Source organism: Balearica regulorum, chromosome 1 (genome assembly GCF_011004875.1).
Source record: "Balearica regulorum gibbericeps isolate bBalReg1 chromosome 1, bBalReg1.pri, whole genome shotgun sequence".
In the NCBI taxonomy this organism is placed as follows: Eukaryota; Metazoa; Chordata; class Aves; order Gruiformes; family Gruidae; genus Balearica; species Balearica regulorum.
The window spans coordinates 63,935,058-63,960,898 of record NC_046184.1 but is presented as its reverse complement, the minus strand read 5'-3'; the positions used below and the strand labels follow the sequence as shown (position 1 = coordinate 63,960,898).

Sequence of the window (25,841 nt, the reverse complement as noted above, 5' to 3'; positions counted from 1 at the left end):
GGAAGGAATTTCTTTGTTACCAGTCAAAGCAAGTGTCAGAAGTTCTGCTTGGTAAAAAGCACATCAGATGTCTGGCTAACAATGAATAAAAATGTCTGGTGTGTTTTTCACATCCCAAATTGCTAAGTATGTGGTGTCATAGCTTCATAGTAAGCCGATCTCATTTGGAGCAGCCATGGCCCAGATCCTTACCCTTGCACTGGCAGATGCTCTCCAATTCCATAAGTCCATTCCATGCAGTTGAGCAGATTCCCCCCACCACCAACAGAGCAGCTCTCCAAAAACTAGTTAGAAAACTCTCCTTGCCCACCAGCCTGAGCTACCGTTTGCTAGATCAGCTCCTTGAGCCACCGTGCCTCAGGGCCAGATCGTGGTAGTGTGGTCATTGCTCTACAGCTCAGGTCAGGAGGGAGATGGGACTGCAGTAGTCCCAGTTTAGGTTAGCATTGGCCGTTATGGAACGGCATCCTAAGACTTAGGGCAGAATTGGGATGATCCTGTTCCTGCAGGACAGGGCATATCAGGGCAAATTCCTAAAGCTGTCTTCATTTTGCCCATTCATTGCTCTCAGGCAAGACCTTCCTGTCCTGCTAGAAAACAGTGAATTCACAGTTCAGGTTACTTCACTTATCTGTGTGCATCTAAGTCTTGGAAGAGATGGCCCGTATTCTCTTTCCCTCTCCTACAGGTGGGATTTCTTTCAGAAGATAAAAGAACCAGCTACAGACACTTTACATCTTCAGAATAGAAAGAGTAACGTAAAGCGTTTTAGCTGCTCCTCAGAAAGTCCAGTTGACACCTAACAGGATGGAGGATTCCTGTACGTGGATAGGTATAGCCTTCTACATCCCTCATGTAGAGAAAGTTGTTACTGGTAACTGCATTTTATACATGTTCAATCCACATAGGCCTATTATTAGATGAACATGTTACCTATTTTTGGTCTCGGTTTGATTTAAGATCAGATTAGCACCTGCATTTTGAAAGGGGAGATTTAGCACTAGCTTGCCAAAGAAAATGTCTTTGTTAAGGTCTTATTTAAATGGCAGAAAAGTCTGAAAATCACCTTTTTATAGCTACCATTCTATTTGAAATGCTTCTTGACTTCTGATCCTGTTTTTTTCCATTGCCCTTTCCCAATTAATGGTTCATCTTTTCTTCTGAAATCCCTGTATGACTATTAAAAGCTGAATTATTACCAGAAATGGGCAGAAGGACAAGATGAGTAATGAGGGAGCAATCTCTTGTTTATAAATTGATTTTTAATCAGCAGTTTAGGAAAGCAGACTGAAAAATAAATCAAGTAGTGCATGTTTTGAAAGTGTAGCTAAGCATGAATGTCATTCTTGAAAATTAGCCTCACAGGCAATACTTTGACTTTTTTGTCCTTCTCTTAAAAGAAAAAAAGTACAAAAATTGAGGTGTTTCTAGAAGATACTGTGAAGAGAGTTGGGAGATCAGTGAAATGTGCTGGAGAGAAGTAAGAAAAATTATCAAATATTTAGAGTATTTTAGAGCAGGGGTTTTATCTGTTGGTAGAACTAGTAAAACAGGCAATTAGATCCATTGTAAAGTTTTCATTCTTTTGTTGTTATAACTTAGACCTACCACCACAGTCTATTAACACACATTGAGCTTGAGGTCTGTCATAGCCCCTGTGCCAGCTATCCTTACTTCAGACCTTGAGTGTACTCCCTTCTCATTTCCTATGACACGGAGAGCCCTCTCCTCTCTCCCTGCTTTCTTCATGTTCCCTTAGATCAGCTGTATCAGCTGTTCCTACCAGGCCCTGTAGATGCCCTTTCCTCCCTCTCACCATGCAGACTGCTGATCATTTTCTTGGTTCCCTTTTTTTATAGAGCAAGACATTCCATGGAGTTAATGCTATCAGCCTAAAATTCTATTTGCAGGGATATTTCCGATTTGTTTCCAACGTTCAGAATAATCTTAAGGAAAACCCAAACCAACAAAACACTTGCTCTTGAAGGGATGGAAGGACATGGAGATAGGGAGCAATTGTCTGGCTGTAATGGTATTCACACACTTCTGTTGAACAGAACAAAAGGTCTCTTCTGTTGACTCATCAGTCCTTCATTTTTCAGAGAGCTCTGAGGAGTGCTGTCAAGAAACTAACCCAAAATTCATGTAGATCCCAACAAGAGGAAGTTACATGTATGTTTCTTTTTCTCTTGCTCCTCAGTTATTTTGGTCCAGCATAGCTGGACAACCCTCCGTAAAAATCCTGTGGAATACAATTTCTTTGCGGATGGCAGGGAAATTTTTTGGCTAAAGTATGAGATTAAGAAGACAAGTATCTTTGTTTCAGATTCTATTCGATTCTCTGGCAAATTTCTTAAGACTTTGGGCAGCGATTTTACTCTGTGCCATAGTTTCATCATCTCCAAAATGGGACTACCAGTCTGTCTTGCGGCATGCTGACAGAATTTCAGGAGATCATTGCATGTGAAAGCACCGCATAGTATTATTGTTTATTCAGTGATTCTGAAGAAAGCATGAGGTTGCTTTATTTGTTGTGCTCCCTATTAGCGAGGCCTCATTTCTGGTCTGGCAGTCAGTAAACAAGCTCACCATTCTTATTTTTCTCACAGTAGATTGAGTCTCTAAATCAGGTTCTAGTATTCTTTAATACTGGTTTAATATTCAGGCACTTTACTGTATATAGTCTTTAAAGGTTAACGGGTGTGTCAAGTAGTTCTTTGTTATTAAACCAGTTTTACAGCAGAACAGAAATTTGTTTGCAGTGTGACACATTTATTGCAATTGTTGCTTTTCAGGAGGATATATGTGCAATAAGGACTTTAAAGTGAAATTAAACTGATGCATTTTATATTCGAATGCATGATGAATTAGATTTTGCTTGAACTTTTAGACCTCTGTCCTGGGAAGAATGGGTACTGCTTGCTTTCAAGAAATTCTTTTTTTTTTTTTTTTTTTTTTTTTTGGTAAAATATGCTGGGTCTGTATTCAATGTTCTTTCACTATGTATTCTTTTGTGCTTTAATTTTAACAGTTTAGATTTTTTAACATCTTTTATATTCAACCTAATGTTCAGCTAGTCTGGAGAAAATCTCTGACCACCTAGTAACTGAAATCACCTTTTTAAACCAAGCTCTTGTCCTCCCTCTACAGGAGAATTTGCAGCGTTCAAGTAGCCACAGCACCATGGCAGCACCCACTCTGTTATTTAAGTCTTGTGTTCCTACAGTTTCGTAACATCAAAACTCTATTCTGCTCCGCAAAACTTAAAGTAATTTAGAAAAGATATCCATAAGCTTAAAAGTGGAGCAGAATGGAACTGCCAGTCCAACACAATGGGAAAAAGTACCTTTTTGGGAACCAGAATCCTCTGCTGCCAGTGTTTCTCCTTCAACACAAACCACCACGTGCGTTCGGAGACCCGCAGTGGCTGCCTGTGCCGTTGGCATCATTCCCAGGAGAGAGGAGAGGGCGCTCGTGGTGTGACTGCGGTGCTCGGGCATGAGGGGATGGAACTGCTGCTGCAACTTAGGAGACTTGCTTTGGATGGTCTGCCGGTCGGCTTTCTCCCTCTAACAACGTACCATCAGAGGCTGAAAATCTGATGAGTGCTAATTTAAAAGAATCATCCTCCGTTCTGATCTTTTTTTTCCTGGTGTACTCACTGATTTACGGACAATGCAGTATCCCCTTTTCACTGTAGTACAATGTCAAACACCTAAATCTGTCTATATTATTGTGGTTTATTCCAGTAAAATTAAAAGTGTGGGGTGATGGGAGCTGGAGAAGATGTTACTCTAAAGGCAAAGAGGTTAATCTGAAGGAAAAGGGGATGCTGCTGCACCTTTTTTCAGATTTACTTTATCACTTCTTCAAAAAACAAACAACAACCACCAACCTTAACCTTTTTCCTTTTCCAGTATTTTCTTGGTGTGTGCATATACATCTTTTAGAAGGATTAGGAAAATCCTTCTTTTGTTGGTCCAGCAACAAACTGAAGTTAAAAAAAAAAAAAATGTAGCGAGATTGTCCTCTCTTATTTTTTTCTTTTGTATCATATGATACAATATATTTATCAAGGATGCTAGCACAGCATCTAAAGTCTGTAGAATTCCTGATACAGACTGTGAATGGTGTATGTACCTACTTTAAAAGTTTTATTTTAAATGAGGGTGCAGGTTAATGCCAGGTACCTTACCAATATGTAATGCTTTCATAAATGGGGAAAAAAGTTCTCAGGTTGAATTAATACAAATACAAAAACCCCCTAGAATTAGACATTCCGAAAATTATGTTTTGGTACTTTCAAGAGCTTTTTTTAAAAGGATTTTTATCCTGTTAAATAAACGTCCTCCGATAAGTGTGTGTGTAAATGTGGAACATCTTGTCCTAATGGCAAGTTGTTAGATCAAAACAAAACGGTACTTGCTGGATCCACACTGACTACTCCTCTCATTGCTTTCTTCCCTGTCATCTCTTCCCTTCTGTTTGTCTTTCCCTTTTGTACACTTTGCAAACTAGGATGAAGGGTGGCGGTATCTCCATTAGAGCGCTTTGTTTTCCTGTCCTCCAATCCTGGTTTTCAAATGGTAGGTGACTTTTTGACAAGTTACCCAGTCAGGGAAAAAACAATTCAAAGTTCTGCACATCGTTTACCTCTAGTAGAATATCTTGTGATGTGATCTGTTTGCAGAGTTCTCTGGTATGTGGTATTACATGTAAATTATTTGTACAGAGGCAAGTCAGACCACATTAGAAAGAAATTCAAGCTCAGACAGTTGTTTTCAGAATTTAATTCATATCTGCCCTGTACCACTCCAGGTGAGGCAGGAGAACCGACCCCCCCTCTAGCAGGGAGGTTCTTGCTGGGGGCTGGGAAGGTGTTAAACAAAATCATGACAAATAAATGAAGGAGTTAAATGTGTGTGAATGTGATGTCCGTGCTAAATGTGGGTGTATTGGGTGAGGACACTGTCCTTATCTCCCTAGGAGAGTCGGACCGTTTCTGTCTGCAGAAGGTTGCTCCCAGGCGAAGGGAGAAACGCACGTCGGTAGTGGAACATGCTTTTAAAACCATGGAGTTCTGCAGTGTTGCTGGTAGTCTGTTATGTTTGTCAGTAAATATTTACTGGGGTTATAGGGACCGGACTAATCTGAAGTGGGAATTATAACTGAAATACTGTGTATTCATATTAATTCCACAAACATTAGCAAGACAGCAATAGTGAATGACTTAATAGTCACTACAAGAATGAAGTGATTCATGTTGGTACATGAACAGAATTGATTTTGTGTACAGGATGCATTTTAAAAAAAAAAAAAAAAAAGCAAGCACAAATTTTTTCTTGTCTGCTGTGGGTCTTCAGATGCTGTAAGGTTTTTTCCTTATTGAGATTGACAGGAATTTAAATAATAGCAATAGCCACTTTCCAGTGTGGAGAAGCTAATGAGCGAGCGGTGGTGTGCAGACCAGTGAAATTGGAGTGCCTCCCCGGTGATCGTCTGAGGCCAGTACCGAAGAGGTGGAAGGAGCCTGGGGCTTCTGGGGTCAGCAGGCAGGTAAAAGCATTTAGGGATACAGACTCCCAGAGGGTGAAGCAGTCACTGCTCATTCTCCTTCCACCCCGCACATTGCTCCAGCCCCTCTGTGGGCCGTGGCCTAATTTGTACATGTCGGGCATACTGGAAATTAATATTGTCTCGAAAGAAACGGTTATCGGAGCAAGTATGTACAGGCGTTTCAACAGTCATTTGTTTCACAGAGCTTGTTAAAAGCCCTAGTTTCCTTCTACAAGGTCATGCTGGCAGAAGATAGTCTGCTAAAATATAACTGTTAGGAATTTCATTCTATCTTTGCTTAAAATGATCTTATTTTTGTGAAGATTCATTACCCATTAGTCTACAATATGCTTCTTGAGCCCATAGGAAAAGCACAAGGAAAATTGCTATCCTTGTCCATGCAAAGCACTTTATAAGTAACACGTGATCTTTGGGGGTTTTATTATTGGGGTTTGTTTGTAGTTTTGTTTTTCTGTTTGTTTGGGTTTTTTTTTTTTCCCTGAGGAATGTGCAAGTTGTTTGGCTGCTGTTTAGAGAAGTCCTTTCAGGATGCATTTCTACTGGTCTTCACCTTTGTTTCCCTCCAGATAGCTGTAGTAATGTGTGTTTGTCTGTAAGAGGTCCCATGTAATACTCATGCAAAACTTTGGAAGAAATTTGGTTTGTAAATAACTGGGATTATTATTTTTTTCATCTTTTCCCTCAAGAGTTTTTCTGGATGTCTTGCATGCCATCAGAACCAGTCTTAAAGGTGCTCTGTAGATGTTTAGTGACTGGGGAGATAACAGCAGACAAGAACTGAGTGCCCTGTATAGCAGTGGGATGAAGGAAGTAAATGGAAATGACCAATACATTCATGTCCGTTATACCAAATTTCTTAAGCTTCTCTGTGGTGTCCCAACCACCAGCACATGCCGTAGTATGGAAATGTCAGTGTATGTTTTGTGTGCATGTGTTGGGACAAACATCTGGACAGTCACACTGCGTTTAGCTCTACAGTACCTAAAAATTATTTGCGAAACCACCAGTATCCAATCCCAGCTCTTCATGTCTTTATTAACCACACATACACCTTCCCCTCTGCCCTTCCTTTTGCATAGAGTTTACTTCCTGCATAGAGTTAGGAGAGGCCTGTTATCTGTTACATCTTCCCTGTCAGTACATGATTGTTTCCTGCAGCATATTTGCTGGAACTGGAACATTGTAGTGGAGCTTAAACCAACTGGTATGAGCAGAGAGGCAACAGTAATTTCTGCATTAAGTCCTACGTGGCCCCTGACACAGTTAGCCCGGTCATTTCGTTTTTGCTAAACTCATGTGGGACATTACGTGAATCCACTTCTGCTTTTTATGCTTATGTAAAATCATCTTTTCTTGTACTCGAATGCTCTAGCATCTGATGATGACGCAGAATGTTTGAGGCCAAATATTGCCATCTGACCGTGGCCTCTCAACATCACTTAGATTAGTATGTGCTCATTAGAGGCAGAATTTGGCCTTCATGACATACAACGAATGAAATGCTGACTGTTGATAAATACCACATCTTTCCACAAATGCCCAAATCAGGGGGAAAAAAATACACTGAAGATGACTCATAAATAGGTTTGCTTCTGTATTTGCCTGGTGATATAAATGCATCCAGCATTTTACAGAACATTTGGAGAAGCCAGATCCCCAGAAACCTCACAAACAAGTCCAGGTTGAAGTTTTGATAGCTGGAGGGGTTAAATTTAGGGAAGAAGCATGTAGACATTTCACACTTCTGCAGCCTATAGATTTCATTCCCTTCTTGACTGTGAGTGCAGCATGTGTAGCACAAACTATTCATAGTACTGTAGACAAAGTGTCTTCTGTCTGTTGGAAAAAAAGCATCACCAATAGCACAATGCGACAGGCAAAGCTTCTAGGTACAGTCAAGTTCAGTTAAAAAGCAGTTGCATGAGTGGACTGTTACGGCATCACTTTGAAGGTGATGGGTGTTCTAGTTTTCTGTTAATGCTTTTGACATAGAACTTTAGGAAACAAACTTTCTGTTTACCGCAGCCTTGTTAATATGCGTTTGCACTTCGTATTTGTTTTGGTATGCATTTTAAGTATCTATCTTCATTGCTTCATTACTTCTTACCTAGTAAATAAAATCAAAGGAGCAGAGCAAAGTTGTTAAAACCTTTTCTTTGCATTTAAGTTCAAGGATGCTAACACAAAAGCTACTAAGTCAGCACCATGATGGCAGTAAATAACTACGAAACTGTGGAAGGAGGAGACTATTTAAAAACTGCAGAATATAGAGTACACCAAGAGTGAGTTCAAGTCAAAACTAGCATGTATCTTTTCTGTAGAAAAGAGAGCTACCCAGACCCTCTGTTAAATGGTTTACATAGGGACCCCCCAAAACAGTCTTTGCAGTTTGCCAAATGATCATGTGCCTTCGCAACTTTAAAAAGTACAAAAGAATGTAAACCAGGTGCTTTGTAACTAGAGCCATGGCTTTGGTTTACTTCTGATGCGGTAGTTTTGTATACAGCTATTAGTATAGATAGGTAGTTTGGAGTTGGTAAACTTCTGTAAAGGAGCAAGGAGGGCAGAGAGCATTCCCCAAAATACCGACGATCATTTCAAAGCTAGGAATTGAAGGATACCTAATTCAGTTACAATAAACCTGCTGCTTGAAATCTGCTCTATTAAAAATCAAATGAGTTTCATTTAATTTAAATAAGCCCTCCTCCCCCTCCAAAGACACAAAGATCTTTTTAAAGAAAGTCAACAGAAAGCTCCAAAGAGGCCCAAAGTTACACTGTCATGGCACCTTGGATTGAGACAGTAGATGAAACATGAGAGCTAGATGAGGAGAAATTGATGGCTAGTCCTCATGTAATCAAAGCCCACATATATCAGACCATACAGTTAATTCCCTGGCCAGAAAGTGCGATTAATTTTGTTTTCTGCAATATCGGCAGGTTTCCTTAGTTCTTCCTCCGGCCTCTTGCGGTTTCTCAACAAAGCAGGCTACTCTTCAGTGACCGCTTACTGTTATTGCACGTTAACTGTGGGAGATGGTAGGTGTCTTGTCAGCTGAGGGACAGCCAGTATGTTTGAATTTGATTTGTTCAGATTTCAAACCGGTTATGTAGACTTCTGGCAGTACTTACACACCAGTGTCATATTTAACCTGCTTGTCCACAAAGGACAAAATAGTGGGTTTTGGTATTAGTGCTTTTTCAGATCTTTTCCTTTTCTTCTTTGGGGCAAGAGTTTGGGCATAATTGTAAATTATAAAGTTATGTCTAAATGCACAGTTCATACAAAATATAAAGACCAATTTTAATTTGGTTTTGTTCCTTTTAGAAAGCAAAGTGTAAAACTGTTTTACTAATGTTCCAGGAACTATCTGGAATCCTTCCACCTACCCCGAACTCTGCACTAAAGGTATACGTGAGCAGGTGGCGTTTTGTCTGTTTTTAAACAAAATCACAAAGAAACTATTTCCCTAAGAGAAGGGAGCTGAGGGGAGTGTTTAGAAACTTCTAAACTATCTAGGCATTCGCTTCATAGCGCATCACAGCAGCAGTGGGTTCAGCTCATCCAGCCTCCTTAAGAGCCAACAGTGGCCTGTCCAGTCATTTTGTCTGGTTTATGGCATTTGCAGCAGCTCTACTTTAGAATAAGCCTTGTGTGACATTTACTTTTGAGCAGGTAAAACATAAAAAAATAACTATGTTGGGGGTTTTTTGTTTGTTTGTTTGGGTTTGGAAAATGGTTGGGGTTTGTTTTGGTAAATGTCATTCTGTGTAGCATTTGTGTATTCACCCTAGTTGAAAAGAAAATCTGTGTGTTTGGGAGTTCAGTGGAATGTTAGGAGAAGAAATGAAGCCCACCATCTGGGCATGAGTGTTGAGTCTAGGAGGCAAAATGGACCAAACTTGGGTGTTGGGTTATTTTGGGATGATGGGGGTTTTGAGGGCATAATTTAAATTAACTCTGTCTAAAATAAAATGTAAGTGCAATAAATGTGCTTTTTTTTTTTTTTATTCAAAGCTGTGAACCTTTAGGAAAAAAAAAAAGAAAAAACACAAAAAAAATCAACAAAAAAAAATGCACATCATTCCTTCATGAGCCTTGTGTCCTACCTGCCTCCCCTCCTTCCCCCTCCCCACACTTCTCCTCAACTGACAGAAACCTGACAGTGGCCAACTTGCATGTGTTGGCAGCCCAAATTAATGTTGCTGTTCCTCTGATCTCGCTTGCTGGGATTGGGGAAAGTCCTGCCCCCTACTTCTTGCCACCCTCGAAATCCCTTTGGGATCCCACGCTGAGCCGTGTCGCTACAGCTGGGTCTGCCCCCATTTGGGACGCATGAGACAGCCCGGCCGCGCTGTGGGCATCCTGACTCTGCACCCAATGCTCCTCCCAGCCCTCCGGGTGTAACTTCCCTCCCTGCCCCGTTTCAGTTCCAGTGATGGTCTCCCAGGGCTGGGCAGGTGATGCTTTTTCTTAAGCAATTGCAAAAGTCATCGGTCATCAGCTGCTTAATTGGATCCCTCTTGCCCTTTGTCAGAACACACATGCAGGCTGGCCACCGTTGCCTTCTGTGACTCTGCCTTGTTTTGAAGGAGCAGGTATTGTACGTGTTTGTGATCTGTTGTGTGTTACTTGCACTGTCTTTCTCACTCAAGCGCCTGCTGCTCTTCCTAGGTTAGGAAAGGTGCACCGGTGTCTTGGGGGGAGGCGCCATGCATTACATGTCATTAAAAAGCGATAGAAGGTGTAGCACTGTAGACGGACCCTGTGGCGGGGAGTAAGAGAGGACTGGCTTGTTTAAAGTTTATAGATACACAGATCTATATCCTTTAAACTTGATTATTTTTATATGTAGTCAAGACAATGGCATTACCTCATAATACAGAGGCTCATTTAAGAGAGGCAAGGTATCTAGTAAGGAGAGGAAAGGGAAATTTATATAGAGATTTGATTTCTTTTGTTTGTTTGTTCCTTAGTGCAATGAAACGTATGTCCCACCAATTTAAACTCTGTGCTAACACAACATTCCTTTCAGCTGTATTTTTTTTTTGACCACCAGAGGTTTGCGAGGGGCTTACAACTGCAAAGTAGAAGGTCCAGTCTGGTTACTTAAAAAAAAAAAACAAAAAACAAAAAACAATTGTGTTTGTTAGTAGATTTCCATAGCTGCTTTTTAAAATCTACAATGGAGTAATTGTTTTGAAACTTGTATTTATTTTTTAATTCATAACAAAATGTTTATTTTCAGTTTCCTGTTACATAGGTCATGGCAACTCCCCTTCTTTCCTTCTCAAGTTTCCCCTGTAATTGCCAATACAACTTATTTTTCTTCCTTGTTCCTTCCCCCTTTACTTTTGTTGTCCCTTCATTTGTACTTTGGAGTTTTTCTCATGTAAATTTGTACAATGGGAAATATTGTCCAGTTTGGTTAGAGAGCATGGAGACTTAAAACCTATTAAAATTTGATAGCTGAATTCAGATCGAAGAAAACTATTTCTGTGTAAAGTTATTTAAAAACTCTGTATTATATAAAAGGCAAAAAGTTCTATGTACTTGATGTGAATATGAGAATATGAGAATACTGCTATAATAAAGATTGACTGCATGGAAAAGTCTGCAGGAGATTGTTTATCATGTAATTCACAGCAACTCCTCTCTGTGAAGTTCCAGAGGTGCAACTAAGGTGGTTTAAGGGGAGTGAAAAATTAACTTTAGAATGTAACTCTGGAAGGAAGAAAGAAGGAGGGGGGGGAATAGCCAGGGATGCTGGAGTGTAACTCCACCTCCCTTCATCTTCCTTATGCTGGACTGCTGCCCCCTTGACCACTGTGCTTACCCCCAAGGCGCTTTTACCTCTATCTTTTGCTTCACAAGGATTATTCTGGACTTTAGTAATAGCCAACAGCCCTTCCCCCCTCACCCTGGGGAAAGCTTGGTACCACTTGCTCTGGGTTCTCTTCAGGGTAACTTCCCCTGCTTCTGTGGCAACTGTTAGTCCAACTGTTGTTTGGTGACAAGATTTCAGTAAAATGTCTTTTAAGTTAGTGTCTCTGCAGTTCTAACATGGACAAGTTTTATTTCCCTCCACCCTTTCAGTGGTTATTTGGCAGAGCTTTAATGATAGGATTCCTACCTACTCTGCCTTCATAAAAGTTTTAAATCACTTTGAGCATGGATATATCACCTTATTTCTCAGGGGCAGTACACCACGTGTATTGCAGCAGCTCACATGGACTCACACAGCTCTTCCCCCCCGCCCCCCCCAGGCTGTAATGGTCACTCTCCAGAAGTCCTACAGCACTCAAAACCAAATTACAACATAGTTTAATTTGTTTACAGTTAACTTTTATTGAAATGAGGACTGAGGAGCCTCTTCAGTTCCAGGGGCCTGCAAATAACAGAAGAGAGGCCTGAGAGGGTAATTAAAGAATTAGAAACAAGCAAAAGCTTCAAACCTTTAAGGGGAGAACTGCACAGGTGTGTCTCAAAACAGAGAGCGTGTCCCCAAGGTTAGGTAACACTGGGTCTACAGAACAGCAAGAAGATAATAATTTTGAACCGGTAGCAGTTAACCTGCAACTTGACAAAAAAGCTGTTACGCTGCAGGCTTAACAAAAGCCAAAGCCAGGTTACCAGGACTCGAGCATTTAGAAAAGAGCGTGCGAAGGCAATAAACAGTGCAAACGTATCTGCATTCTGTACGACAGATTTGCCACGTTTATCTTTGGAAGCACACGAGTGATTGCTGGAAGCAGGGTACTTCGAGCAGTACCAAGGGAAGGCGGTCAGTAAGCAGAGCCAGCAGGTGCGATGCCCTGGCTCTGCATCACAGCCGGGAGCTTTGAAACAAGTTAAAGCACAATCCCGACGGCGTGCGGACCGGTGCCTGCGTTTACCGCCGTTCAGAGCAAAGCCCGGCCTAGCTGCGGTCCCCAGGGGCAGCCGGGCAAGGGCTGCGCGGAGGGGCGGCAGGAGACGTACCGCTGTGCTGCCGGGAGCGCCGGCACCCGCGGCTGGAGGCGCCTATTCCGCGTCGTCCGGAGGGATCCCGAGCTCCTCGTCCGTCCACGCCGAAGGGTCGGGGTAGGGGAAGTGGCCCTGGGAGAAAGGCACGGTCACAGGCCGGCCCAGGCCCCGCACCCTCGGTCCCCGCTCCCCCGCCGAGCCGGCCTCACCAGCACCATGTCCGAGCTGTGCCAGAAGTGCCAGAAGATCCAGAACCACATGAAGCCGCTGAGGAGCTCGCTCCGGATCACCTGGCTCCGCGTCAGCTCCGGGAACTGCCGGTACCGCGGCTGGATGTGCACCCCACCGCCCGCGCTGCAACAAACGCGCCGCCGCCGCCTCACTCCCGGCCCTGCCGGCACCCGGCCCGCCCCGCCCCGCTCCGTTCCCCTCGCCCGCCCCACTCACTGCCGCAGCCCGGTCACGCCGCTCCCGGCCCGCAGCAGCCGCCCCGCCGACCGCCCCAGCGACGCCAGCATGGTGCCAGCTCCGCCGCCGCCCCGCTAACCCCAATGTCACCCCTGCCACCTCCCAACAACAGCCGCGGTGATTGGCCCGCCCCGGCGCCTACCAACTCCGGGTGCGGAGGGGAGAAGACCGTGGGCGGGAGCCAGGGAAAGCGCCCCGCCCCAGGTGGCGGCGGGACACGGCGGCACGGAGACACCCACCCACCCGCCGCCGCGCTGCTGCCGCCGCCCCGCCGGTGGGCCCGCTGTGACTGCGTGGGCACCCCCGCCCTCCTCACCTCTCCCGGCACTTGGGAGTGGCGGGACGGCACCAAAGCACCCGCGGGGGGGTTCCTCGAGAGTGCCAAAAGTTAGGCGCAGAGGATGGCGCGGGGTGACCTCCCCAGCCAAACCGCTCAGTTCCGAGCGGAGGAAGACGGTAACGCCGGCTGCTCGTCTTTAAGCAAGGGGCTAAAGAAATAACCCGCCCTTCTTTCCCCCCCCCCCAGGCGGCTCAGGTGGTTCAGCCCACAGCGTCCGGTTGCGTAGCAACGGAGCACGCGCGCGGCAACGGAGCCGCCCGTGCGGTCCCGGAGAGCCCCGGCTGCGCCTCCCCCCATGGCGGGCCCGGCCGGGCGGACGGGGAGCGGGGGGGCCCCGGGAGCTGGGCCTCACCTTCGTGGTCGGGATGCGGGCGGGCGCGGGCCCCGCCGCGGGGTTCCTGAAGGAGCGCCTGGTGCGGAGCCTCTTCCTGCTGACCGGCGGCCCCACCGGCGCCTTCTTCAACGTCGTGGCCTTCTCCAGCAAGGCGAGGCGGGCGGGGAGCACTCGCGGCGGGAGGGCGCCAGCCACCGGGGCCGAGGCAAGGCCCTCTCTGTTGGCCGGCGGCTGCGGCGGGAACGCAGGGGCGAGCTGTAGGGCGGCCAAGCGCAGAAACACCCAGTAGAGAATCCTAGGCCTGCCCCGTGTTAGCAAAGACCGGCACGTGTGAGTGGGCTTTTCTTACTCCTTTCTTTCTTTTTCTTTTTCTTTTTTTTTTTTAAATAGGTGTTAAAATGGTGCAACTGCCTAGTCGGATGTTCGCTCAGTAGCGTCACTGAAGCCGCAGCCTGGGTTCGATCCCTGAGGTTTGAGAAGGGCGCGAATGCTGCGAGCGGCTTGGCTGTGGCGTTTGAGGACCCAGCCTGCCAGTCGGTGCATCTGTTCACTGACCTACTCCCAGAGCAAGAGTCGGAGGAAATCTGCCAACTTCTCACGGAGAACGAGTTGCGTCCAGTACACGTTGTATGCCTTCTGGGAGATTCAGATGATCGTGAAAGAAGCAAGCAAAAAATAATGGAAAAAGTAACCAGACAATCAGGGGGGTCCTTTCAAGCGATCAGACTCCTCCCTTCTGAAAAGGTATACTACTAATATAAGATTAGCGCATACTTATTAGTTCCTCCTGAATCTTTATTAGATGACATTTCACAAAGTAGAACTGGGGAGGAGTTTTTGTGACCTTCTGGAAGGGGAACCCTGTTTTGCCTGGCAGCTTATGAACAAAGCAAGCTGTGGACAAAGATTTGAAGCAGGTTTGGCATCTCTGTGGACAGGCCGTACCCGACATCCCAAGCTGGCATATCCACCCTTCTAATTGTATATTACTTGTACTATAAATCTCTGCTTGTGAGGAAAGAGCGCTTCACATAGCCCCTGAGCAAAAGGCATCATCGCTAACACTTGGGGTCAATTTCAGGTATATCTCGGTCTAGCTCCATTTACTTTTGCTGGGAAAGACTTGCCCTGTAAAGTGATTTCACTGAACTTTACAGACCAGCACTTAAAAAGAGGTGTCTCTGGCAGGTGAAGATCCCGATGGAAAGAACAAATGCCTTGCTTTGATTTTACATTTTCTTTGCTAGGTGACTGTACAGCCTTGCCTACAGCCAGCGTATCTTGATTCACAGACTTCAATGTTGTTTTACTCTTAGGCAGGTGTGGTTGAATACTGTATTTTCCATAAATAACAGTATTTTCTAAATCTGTTAACATCCCAAACAGCTGACATCCTCGGGTGAAACAGCATAGGTTTTGCATGTCTACCCTGTGGATGTCCTTGTAGTTAAGGGATTTTAAGTTCCCTGCTCTTCTGAGTCTCATAACAGCCCTAATGCGTTGAAAACAGTTTACAAGGAATAGCGGCAAACTATTCAAGCATTGTTTTTACTTAACACATGGCTAATGCAAGGTGAGTTTCTCTTTTTCCATAAAAGTTGAATGCTTTAATATAAGGTTCATAGTTTTGTCATCGACTTCACCTCCCAAATCTCTTGCATTTTGTCCTTCTCCCTTCTCATAGTCCCTGGCATATTGTTTCCCGTGTCATTGTTCTCAAACATTTCACATTTTCCATCCTGCTTAGGCCAGATGGCTGTACTCTCCACTGCTGGCTTTGACCTGCAAACGCAGCTTTGTCTTCTAGACTCGATCCCCACCTTCTTTATTCTTCCTTGACTTCAGCTCCTTTCATTGACCTTACAGCTCTTCCTTGCTCGGAGAGTTTGGGTGGCTGCGTAGGACGCAGGGTACAGGAGGAGGCAATGCACGCGGGACCACTGGCTGCCCATAAGCTACTGTTTGGGAGCCGGGGGGCAGATGGACTGGGAGGAAGCCAGCAAGGTTGATGTGCCTGCATTGCTCCTGGGGATGGGAGAGGCAGCCCCAGAACCCCCACCTTGCCTCCATTCTGCTGCCTGTTTCCAAGCTGTGCCTTGTCCTGAGAAATTGAGACATTTTCCAAGTTCAAATCTCTTTACTAAAATCAGTTAACTAAAAGGTGTAAGAATTACTAAGAAAGTAAAACTATTCTGATTCAAGAATCACATGCCTAGTGCCTCCTTCACAGTAGAATGATGATAGGATCTGAGGTGGGCCAAAAGGGATATCTACTATAGCTTTGTGTATACTTGAAATAATACGTTGTCCTTGGAACACGTATCTCATCATGATTGAAGAAACAGTGATACACCTGCTACATATCTAACAGCTGAATACAAAGCAGGTGAAACAAGAAGAGTTTTATCATATAGTTCTTATATTTTATTTTTTATTATTTCTTCTTTCCAAGCTTGATTTCTTAAAATCAAACCCATTTGAAACGAGCTTACAGATAAACAACGTAGTACCACAAGATACGATGGAAGAATTAAAACAAGAGAGACGTAATATACTGGAAAGTAAATTTCAATTTTATAAAGAATATTTCTGTTTAAGGATTTAAGTGTTCAGAAGTCATGCTTATCATCTGCTTCCATCTCCTCCTTCCCCCCTCCAGGTAAGCTCCATGTCCATCTCGCATGTCCAGTGTTGTCACACAGCTAATAAAGGTCCCTGTGGCTCTCTGCTGGCAAGATGTCCAGTCACACAGTAAGTTCAAAAACTACAGATGGGTCACTGGAAATGCAGAGAAGAAAAAAGTTCCCTTCTTAGGAACTAAGACAATTAGGAAATAAAGACAATTATTCCAGGGGTGGGGTGGCGGTCCCGTATGGATTTAGTTTGTTTTCATTGCAGCAAGTTGCAGAAGTTCTGTTACCAAGGTCTTAATTACTTCTTGTATTTTTGTTTTCTACAGCTTTCCTGTTTGTGCTTGGAACCCAGATTCCCTTTGTATGCCCTTGATATCCTCAGCAAAAAGGAATTTCATTGATTCATCCCCAGAGGCTTCCAAGTTCATGAGGGGGGCTCGTGTGTTGGCAAGGAGAGAAGCTGATGGCTATTACTACCTGGGCCACATTGCCCAAGAGGTGAAGGTAGCTATTTATTTTAGGAACTGTGCTTGTAAAAGGCTTCTCCCTTTCTCCTGTTCTTCCCGTGCCTCGCCAGTCCCACGGCCTTGCTGTAGGGTGGCTCTCCTGTGATACACTTCTATTCTTGTCCCACATCCTATTTTCATCTATTTCCCGATGATGACTGCCTGTTTACTGTGAGGAGTCCTGCAAGCAGAAGCAGCCTGGAAGTCAATCCATTTTACTAGTTATAAGAAGTTAAAACAGGTCCCTTATTGTCTACTTCTGCCCAGGCTAGCAGTAGAGTCAATTATCTAAACAGCATTAGTAACAGTAATCCAAAATGTCTGCCTCCAGGGACCACCCTCCTCCTTACCGACCTGAGAGCTCTCCTTGTTCTCTTCCTTCCATGTTTCTGGGATTTTTGAGATGATTTTGGATGCCAGACAGAAAATCCCCCTCTGCAGGCTTTCTTTAAAAATCCAGTGCATTTCCCAGTTTGCAGGGTAGTTAAATAAACAGCGATGCTTGTGTAGCTGAGGAGGGCTGTAAGCTCCAGTGTGGGGTGGAACAGGTGGGGACAGCTAGTGGCATGAGTGCCGTTAGCTGGAGTTGGGGCTGACAGCATTATTTGTGTAAGTGCACTCGGATCTGCAGAGAAGGCTGAGATTTCAGTAATAAATCTGCCCCACGCCCATTGCTGGAGGCTTAAATTGAAGCATTTAAATTTATGGCAGTTATGATGTTTTACTGGTTTGTTTTCCTTTTGATTACTATATAACAAACTGCATCATAGATGGCAGCTTCTTTTGGCTGCTCTTTTTCTAATGGGAGGTTTTCCTGGTGAAGTTCTGCCTTAGCGTGCTAATTGCGTTCTTACTAAAATCTAAGTCCAAAATGAAAGGAAGAGAAAGGCTGTCAGCCCCAGCTTTTTAATTATTTAATTGATTTAATTATTTTAATTACTCTTAAAGTCCAATGTGGACACAGTACAGTAAACAACCTGGTAGAAGAGGAAAGCTACATTCCCAGATCACGTTCCGCTTCCTGGGATTTCTGCCACTTCCCTCTTAGCACTTATGTTTGGCTGTTAATTGGACCCAGATGTCTGTCTTGCAAACCGCATGTTTTCCTCTTGTAGAGCTCCAGGGAACGCTTTTTAATTGAGTTTGACAAAAGTCGCACTCTGAAAGGCAAGGTACAGCTTCGCATGCAGGAAACGCCTCTCTATGACATTCTCCACTACGAAGATGCCAGGCAACAGCCTCTTGCTCCAGGAGACAGGGTCTTGGCGCCATGGGAGACTAGAGCTGAACGTTTTGGCCCAGGCACTGTGCTAAAGGTTATGGAGAACAAGGAGGCACGTTTAGGTATGGGGTATTGACTTTCTTAATAGTGCTAGACTCGCCAAAGCTGCTGGTCACAGTACAGAAAAGAAAACAGTCTCAACCAGGGAGAGAATTCAGGACCTGCTGCTTGGTTTCTCTTCGTTGTCTTTTTTTTTTGTTGTTGTTGTTGTGGGCACTAAGCAACCTGATCTTTTTTAAGTGCCAGAATTAATACAGCTCCTAGAATTAGCCTTTGCTTTGTTCTGTGAGTGAAAACTTCCTAAAATGTTGGGGCCTGGGGTGGGGGGGAGCCTCCTAAGACAAGGAGAACAAAGTTCCTGGCCCTCATGAGTATTCACTTGATTATCTGTTAGTCTAGTTTCCAGCTTTTGCAGGGTAAAATCCTGGCTCGCTGTGACAAGTGAGAATTTTGCTATCTGCTGTCTCTTCAGAGGAAGTTCAAAAGAAGGTCAAATTTTAAACCTATAAAGAAAAAATCATGGAAGCTGTTACAAAATTGTCTGAAACACAAGCTGTTACGTTTATCTCCTGCTTTCTGAGAGATAAATCACGCAGGTTGACATGCTTCTAATATGTTCTTTGCCTTTTTTTTTTTTTTTTTTTCATATGCACAGGATACAACAGAAGGGGAGTGCTTGTGAATTTCTGGAATGGACAGACTAAGGAGGTGTCTTCTTACCAAGCTCTGCGGATCCCTCTGCCCTTAAGCGAACGCATCATCCTAGAACTGCAAATGCCTTTAGCAGCCAGGCAGATGGTGGTAGATTCAAGCTTGGATTACCCATACGTCGTGACACCAGGTTATAGAGCCTCAGGCCATTACAGACAGGGTCACACAGAGCTGGACTACTGGCCAAGGGGTCTGTATTCGACTCAGCCGTGTGCTAAGTGCAGCTGCAGGTGTACCTCGCTTCCCCATTGCTGCCTTGAAGCCTGGGAACCCACACGGCCTACAGGGTGCAAAGTGCAGCAGGAAGATGCCTTCATCCCAGGAGCAAGCTTGACTAAAGAAGAGGTCAGCAAGAAAATAGAAGAGCAACTGTCTGAAGTGAGGATTTCGTCTTCAGAAAGTGTTTCCAGAGAGGAAGAGAAAAAGGAAGATAAGAGATTGAAGACAGAAAACATTTCAAAAGATGTTCAGTCTTGTTTGGAAGAGGACAATGGTGTTATAGAACCTAAGAAGGTAAAAAGTGCTTCACTCTGGCTCTTCTGTTAACATGTGATCTGCTATTTGTATAATGTCTGCTTTGTTACCTCAAGTTTTCTGCTCTTGGTACCAAAAAGTTACTAGAGGTTTTAGGCCTGCAAAAGAATGGGGAGACTTTGCTCTGCACTGTCTTTCTGATCCTTTGACCTGGGAAAGAACTAGAAGCTGTCTTTGTCACTGTCTGGAACATACTCCTAGAACCTCTTCCACCAATGCAAAACATAAGAAGTGTTGCATAGCCCAGTTCCTCTACATCCTCCCTCTGTGTGACAGAGGTAAAGGCAGGAAAAAGTGTCAGGCAGAAGGCTTTACACCAGATAGATAAGGGTTACAGTAAGGATTGTTTCATACCAAGGCAGTCCTTGGCGTAATGCTACTAAGATATTTCTCCACCCATGGTAGAGGCATCACCTCTCCCAATCAGAGACCGAAAGAGACTTTTGTGACCCTCAGTAGTTGATTTGGTGCTTGTGAACAGGGCACTGGATGAGGATCAGTAAGAAGGAGGTTAATGTGCACCAGCTACTGCCAAGCTTTTCTCCATTGCTCTGCAAGGATTAGAATCCTGATTTCTGGCATGTGCCAGAAACGTGACTGCCTTTCAGCCAGAGCTTCTCTGGCCTGATCTCTTTTGTACCAGTTTGGACCCTTCTAGGCAGAAGCACTGCCAGTTTTTAAGTCATTTGAAGATGTAGAGAAACCCACAAAGTGATGAGAAATTTCTCTACTTAGAGTTCTTTGTTTCTTTAGTAAAGAACTCCCCCAGAGTTTTTTTTAATTCTTTCTCAAACTTCAACTGCAACTTCAGATCTTATGTCGTAAGTTCATGAAACGAACCTGTACTTTTCCTTATCAGGTCTGGATTATGATTGCATTTCTTGTTATTTCTAGAGTCCTCAGAGGGAGATGGCTCATGCCATGGTTGATACTGCTGTCAACACAGACAGCTGCTTAATGGAGACAGTCTACAAGGAAGAAGTGGACAGCAGACAGCAGGATGCTGAAACCGAGGCTGATGTTAAACATAAACATGGTAATGAAATTGTAGTTGGTTTAGCCAAACATAAGACTTGCCACACAATATCATGTCTAAGATCTGTTGCCATAGTTCTTGATGTTTCAAAAGAAAATGCCATAATGCCATGCTGAATATAGCCACTAAAATATATTATTATTATATGTAGGTATTAATGGTAGTTGTTCATCTTCTCAAGGTGAAAGTATTTTCAGATGGAAGCTGGCGGGGGGGTTGGCTTTTTTGACTGCTGCTACTGCAGTAGCAGCTTTTGAGTTTTCTTAACCTTTATCATAATGGTGACTATAAATATTATTTATTATAAAATTTCCTTTCTTTAAAAGTTAATCTGTAACATTAACTATGACTGCCTTTAGCAAAAATATTTCACCAGGACTGTTCTGCAGAACACTCCTTCTCTTCTCTGTGCTGAAAATGATTGCTTTATAATGTCATTGAGTAAACTTTCATTCCCTTTTCATCCAAAAGGGGCTGGATGATGATTTTAATGAAATTGTTGCTGTTCTCATTTAAGCTAGTTTTGTGACAGTTGCAGGCATTTAAGTGAGGACTCTGAAAGCTTTCTCCAAGTGTCACTGCTGGTAGAGGGAGAATAAAAAGTCTAACAGCAGTGCACATTTCCTCCCGGCTGGTGCTCCAGCACCGTTCCATGCAACAACTGCCACTCAGGTCCTCACTGTCTTTAGCAGAAAGGTGTAAGCAAACTCTGCCTGTGTCCTCAGTTACCCAAAAGCTTGTTAGCAGTGTCGTGCCCAAGCTAATTTCTCCTGTCTCTCAGCAGGATCTATAGCTCAGGCTTTGCACTATCAAGAAATTTATCATTTTTACTTGTCTCAGAACATTGGCAGAAGCAACTCGTGTCTGTCTGTGAAATACCATGTAAACAACCCCTTAGCCTGAGTAGCTGTAAGTGCAGTCAGTGATCTTGTGTTACCAGGCAAAACTCTTGCTTGACTGCAATGGCAAGCTCGTTTTTTGAAAGCTGGGACCTGTTTTGTGGAGACTAAAAAATGTCCCACTTCCTCAGAGGAAAATGTTGGTACTAAGTTACAAAGGTCCTGCTTGAATATGTTTTATATGAAAAGACTTTTTTTTTTTTAATTTGCTTTCTTTTTATAAGCTGCCTGTAACCTGTTAATGTCCTCACCTTAATTTATTCAAAAGGTCTTTTTGAGTCCAGAGTGGCAGAAGCTCCAATCCCACATTCCCAAAGGAGCCCTTCTCTGGGAACCAGTGCTTTGGTTCCTTTCAGGCGCCAAAGCTTCTTTGACCGAATGAATCAATCACTAGAGAAAGATAGCCTGACCATCATATCAGCTCTACATGTGCAGAGACCACACAGCACCTCCAGTGTGCAGGCTAGGAGATCCATAAATCTTCTAAAAGACAAAAGCATTACAGTAAGTATTTGGTCCAAATGAGATTTAGCTATTAGGATCAAGTGGTTTGTTTATGTCATGTGAGAATATACTATCCTTTGATCTCTTTCTCAAAGGTTTTTACTGCAACAAAAATTATGCCTATGTAGAAGAATGGCTATGCATAAATAGAAACTTAAGGTTTCCACTTGGGAACCAGTGTTGCACAGGAACAGGGTGCTTCTGGTATTTTTACTCAGCACTTTTGATAGAGTTTTTTATTTCAGATCTAATCTTTTCTAACTAAACCTCTCAGCCAGCTCTACTAGATGATAGCAAAACAAATTATTCCTCTTTTACAGATACTGAAAGCAAAAAAGAGAAAGTCTATGTAGTCAGCTGAATCCCTTAGCAGAGAGTGCTTGTCAGGGCTGGGATGGAACTTCAAGTCTCCTAATCCTTAGGCCAGTCCTTTACCTGCTGGAAAACAGCATTGGTTCACCTCCCACCTATGAAATACCTTTGATTCTTTCTTTGGTCTCTCCCTCTGTATGTCATTAAACACAAACCACCCACAAGGTACAATTTTTGCATAGAATAGCAATACATTGGAGAACAAAGGTGTTTACGGCCCCTAGGAAGCCATACAGATCAATGTGTTAAGAGAAATCAATCAAAATGTTACATGAGACTGGCAGGGACATTTTTTGAAGGTTCTGTAGTGTTTTCCAGCTTGTGGTATTAGAGATGTCCTCAGGAAAGAACTGGAAGGAGACATTCTGTTTGCAGAGGAGAAGCTAATGGCAGGAACATGCTAATTGCAGCTGGGAATTGGAGAAGAGAGAATGCATTTGAGAGAGAAAAATATTTTGTTCCAGCCCCAAACAGCTCTAGCAATGTAAACAGGAATGCCTATCTAAGTTTTGGTGATGTTTCCTTGCTCCTTCCCTCATACAGAGCACTGTAAGGAGTACAAAAGAAATAAATATTGCACTATGGCTGTGAAAAGAAGCCTTGTAGGTGCTCCTTCATCTCTTTATGCAGCACAGTGCATTTAAAAACGCAAGTTAGGAACACTGCCCACCATTGAAATGCAGCTACTACTGAAGAAAACACAAAAACTGCTTGACTGTGGGTAGAAATCTCAGACAACAGGAAGTGAGGAATTGTACACCTGCACAGAACTCCAGGAAGATTTTGTGTTTGGCCAGAGGGAGGCTGATATTTATCTTTCTAATAAAATCTAGTAAGGAATCTGTAATACGATTTGTGGTCAGAACCTGTATTTTCCATGCAATCCAGAAGCCGCCACAAAGACTGGGCAGTTGTAAGCATTGGCTCAACACCGGAACAAACCAGAACAGTACAGCCTGAAGACTTACAAAGAACTCTTAAAACTGGATTTTCAGGCACCCCTTTGTTACTTAAGCCTAATCTTCTGTAGAGGTTTTAGCATCACACTTGGTGTTTTCATGGATGGGAAGCACAACTAGAGTATTCGTGAGCCTGTGTGTCTTCCAGAGTTCAGGAATGACATTAGAAGACTAAGCTGTTCTGGTTTTGTAGGTTTACAGTTTGCATTAGTAAAATATACTGATGAGATTAAGGGTTTGGTGTCTTTTTTTTCTCTTAGAAATCAATTTTTAATGGTGCATCTCAGGAGAGGTGGAAAGAGATGGACTTCAGCAGAGCCAAGATTGAGCACGAAAGGTGGCAAGAGAAACAGAGGCAGCTGAAGAGAGAGCAGCAGCAAGAGACAGATGGCATCCGACGCCAGCTGCGCTGGGACAACCAGAGGTGATACCTAGGAGCTAACGGGTTTTTGTAGTAAATGTTGGAAGGTTGGTAATGTCTACTCCCTGGTGCTCTCGCTCAGTCTCTGAACATCACGCATTGTGCCTTATGCTAGTCTCTGCAGAGGGGACATGGTGGTTTACTAATGGGAATAAAATTGACTCTCGAGGTTTGGGTGAGTGGGTACACATAGACTCCTCGCCTTTAGCATTACCTCCAAGGGCAAATTCCCTTCAATCTTGTCCTCAGACCCAAAGTCCTTTTGCCTCCCAAACCCCTGTTCCCTGCCCCCAGCCCCACAGTCCACTTAAGCTTAGCAGGTCCTTGCCCCCATGAGCCATCTCCTTCCATCCCTGCTGTCGCCCCCGTGGCTCCACCACCAATACACATAGCCACCTGCTTGTCCAAATTAGTCCTACAGCCCTGTCCATGCAACCTGTTTCCTCGATTCCTGGTCTTCAGGGCCAAGAACTCACAGCTGCACCAGGGTATGCGGTCAGGTGAACAGATGACTGCAGTTACCTGACATCAGGCACCAGCCCATTTGGGGCATTTGCCACCTGTGTTTAGGACACAGGTTTAACCCTCATAACCTAACAGAGAGTCCCGGAATATTAACCAAGCAGAGGCTGCCAGAATATCTGCTTTGTGTCTTATGCACTTTTTCTTTTATTGCTCTTTCCTCCTGAGAAATTTGAGAAATTTTGTTTTGGAAACAGGCAGCGATTGCGTCAGAGAACATTGCAAGGGCTGAAGAAACAGCTGGAGCATGAAGACAGAGCTTTGCAGCGCATGGCACTGCTCCAGGCTGCTGGGGCAGAGAGGAGCAGGAAGGAATCTTTCTTGCCAGAGGAGGAGAAAAGGAAGACAAATCAGAGGATGCAGTTCTTAAAGACACAGCGTTTGCACAGAGAGAAGTCACAGGCAGAACGCAATGAAAGGAGCTTTGAACAAGAGAAAGAAAGGCTGGTAAGGGCAATTTCAGAAATGTTCTTCCTATTTCCAGCAGTGGCACCATCCAGAGTATTTGTCTTTCACCTGTGTGTCTAATTATAGCATTTAGAGCTAAATAAATGAAGGGTAACACTTGTTTTGACACATGCATAAAGATGAAAGATGGGAAGTAAAATTCTCTGTCTTTGCAGTAGAAAGTGTCTTTCTGTATGCAAGGAATGAATTTCCGTAGATTATACCCATTTCTGACTTCTGCCAGTGACAACTGTGGATGAAATTCAGCACGAAAGCTGACTGTACAATTGTAAATATCTTTATTTTTATGTAGGATTTTCTCAGGAGCAGAATGCAGTCACGGCAGGAAACGTTGGAACAGGAATCACAGGAGCTGGATAGGCAACAAAACCAACACCAGGCTGCAAAAGGGAGAGCGTTCCAGAGCAGGGAGCATTCACGCCAGAAGATGGAAAAAGGCAGCCAAAAACTCTGTGACCTCCAGCAGTACCTCAGAGAACAGAACCTCTCGATGCTCCGAGCATCACTGCTAGCGTAAGGAAGCTGTGGAGTGGGTGAGCAGGTCCTTGAGCAGTTCACAGACCTGCTCTGGATCTTGTAGGTGTGAGTCAGCGTGCTGGAGCTTGGGTGCTTGAGTGCAGTTGTGACAAGTGGAATTACGATTCCCAGAGAAGTCTTTACTCTCCCTTCCATTGCAGCCAGAGTACCTTTTCACCGCTCCATCCTTTACATACCTTTCTTCCTGGAGTTACTACTCTAGTCCACCTTTGCCAAGTGAAGGGGTGGAAGTGCAGGCACGGGTTACGTCCTGCTTATACAAGCCTGCAGGGAAATCAAATACAGGCCTGGAAAGGCTTCCGCTGCTGAATTCTGGGAACTTTCTGCCCTGCTGTGGTTCTTCCAGAGCAGCACCAGAAGAGCACATTTCTTTGAGGTCAAGGACCACATAAAATAGGAAATGTAGTTGCGTGATGCTGTCGTACGACTTACCTTGCTATGTTAGTGTTACATGAAACTGGGCACTGGGCACCTCTACCCACCCAGCTGGGTGGAAATGGGAGGGGGCACACACACACACGGCTGAGTGGAAGCGGGTGCTGGCAGCACATGGAGATTTTCTTTAACGTAAGGCTTGGGGGTTGCTTGCTTTTCTGCGTTCTCTTCTACACAAAATCATGTGCTAGTTAGGACAATAGTGTACCTAGTTATGAGTTTACTAGTCTAACCAGACTTACAGAAACAAGCCTAAAACTCAAAAGATACTAAACTCTACTGCCGCTTTCATCCTTAAGCATTTTGAAATGGAACATGTAATGATTAATGGAAAGTA

At 44.0% G+C, this 25,841-nt stretch overlaps 3 protein-coding genes across 4 annotated transcripts in view; 2 read left to right on the top strand and 1 right to left on the bottom strand.

Moving 5' to 3' along the window:
- The window catches only part of BRAF (B-Raf proto-oncogene, serine/threonine kinase), an 88,787-nt gene extending 77,598 nt beyond the window's left edge, over positions 1–11,189 (top strand). Inside the window, exon 19 of the mRNA XM_075755461.1 lies at positions 3,151–11,189. Coding sequence (XP_075611576.1) covers positions 3,151–3,173 — 23 coding nt within the window. The 3' untranslated portion in view covers positions 3,174–11,189. The remainder of the gene's footprint in view (positions 1–3,150) is intronic.
- A 1,341-nt stretch (positions 11,190–12,530) lies between these two features.
- On the bottom strand, positions 12,531–13,138 carry NDUFB2 (NADH:ubiquinone oxidoreductase subunit B2). The gene is made up of 3 exons (XM_075755602.1): positions 12,991–13,138; positions 12,753–12,897; positions 12,531–12,675 (listed from the first exon to the last, which is right to left on the bottom strand). Exons 1-3 carry the CDS (start codon positions 13,059–13,061, stop codon positions 12,601–12,603), a joined length of 291 nt encoding a protein of 96 aa, XP_075611717.1. The 5' UTR covers positions 13,062–13,138; the 3' UTR covers positions 12,531–12,600.
- A 453-nt stretch (positions 13,139–13,591) lies between these two features.
- LOC142602135 (uncharacterized) lies at positions 13,592–25,520 on the top strand. 2 transcript variants are annotated; one of them, XM_075755395.1, is made up of 11 exons: positions 13,592–13,836; positions 14,076–14,429; positions 16,345–16,436; positions 16,645–16,816; positions 17,940–18,168; positions 18,762–19,330; positions 20,246–20,387; positions 21,555–21,790; positions 23,382–23,545; positions 24,262–24,511; positions 24,825–25,520. In XM_075755395.1, exons 1-11 carry the CDS (start codon positions 13,717–13,719, stop codon positions 25,047–25,049), a joined length of 2,553 nt encoding a protein of 850 aa, XP_075611510.1. In that variant the 5' UTR covers positions 13,592–13,716; the 3' UTR covers positions 25,050–25,520. The 2 variants fall into 2 exon arrangements, with proteins under 2 accessions (XP_075611510.1, XP_075611520.1); XM_075755405.1 differs by lacking the exon at positions 24,825–25,520 and having other exon boundaries at positions 23,382–23,589; positions 24,262–24,364.
- Positions 25,521–25,841: the final 321 nt, after the last annotated feature.

Bases quoted from the DNA above. Each gene is read 5' to 3' on its own strand.
- NDUFB2 (XM_075755602.1), bottom strand. From the start codon at position 13,061: ATGCTGGCGTCGCTGGGGCGGTCGGCGGGGCGGCTGCTGCGGGCCGGG. The intron at 12,898-12,990 runs GTGAGTGGGGCG...CGTTTGTTGCAG, and splicing joins GGCGTGACCGGGCTGCGGCA to CGCGGGCGGTGGGGTGCACA. The intron at 12,676-12,752 runs GTGAGGCCGGCT...CCTTTCTCCCAG, and splicing joins ACAGCTCGGACATGGTGCTG to GGCCACTTCCCCTACCCCGA.
- LOC142602135 (XM_075755395.1), top strand. From the start codon at position 13,717: ATGCGGGCGGGCGCGGGCCCCGCCGCGGGGTTCCTGAAGGAGCGCCTG. The intron at 16,817-17,939 runs GTGAAGGTAGCT...TTCCTCTTGTAG, and splicing joins TGGGCCACATTGCCCAAGAG to AGCTCCAGGGAACGCTTTTT. The intron at 21,791-23,381 runs GTAAGTATTTGG...TTTTTCTCTTAG, and splicing joins TAAAAGACAAAAGCATTACA to AAATCAATTTTTAATGGTGC.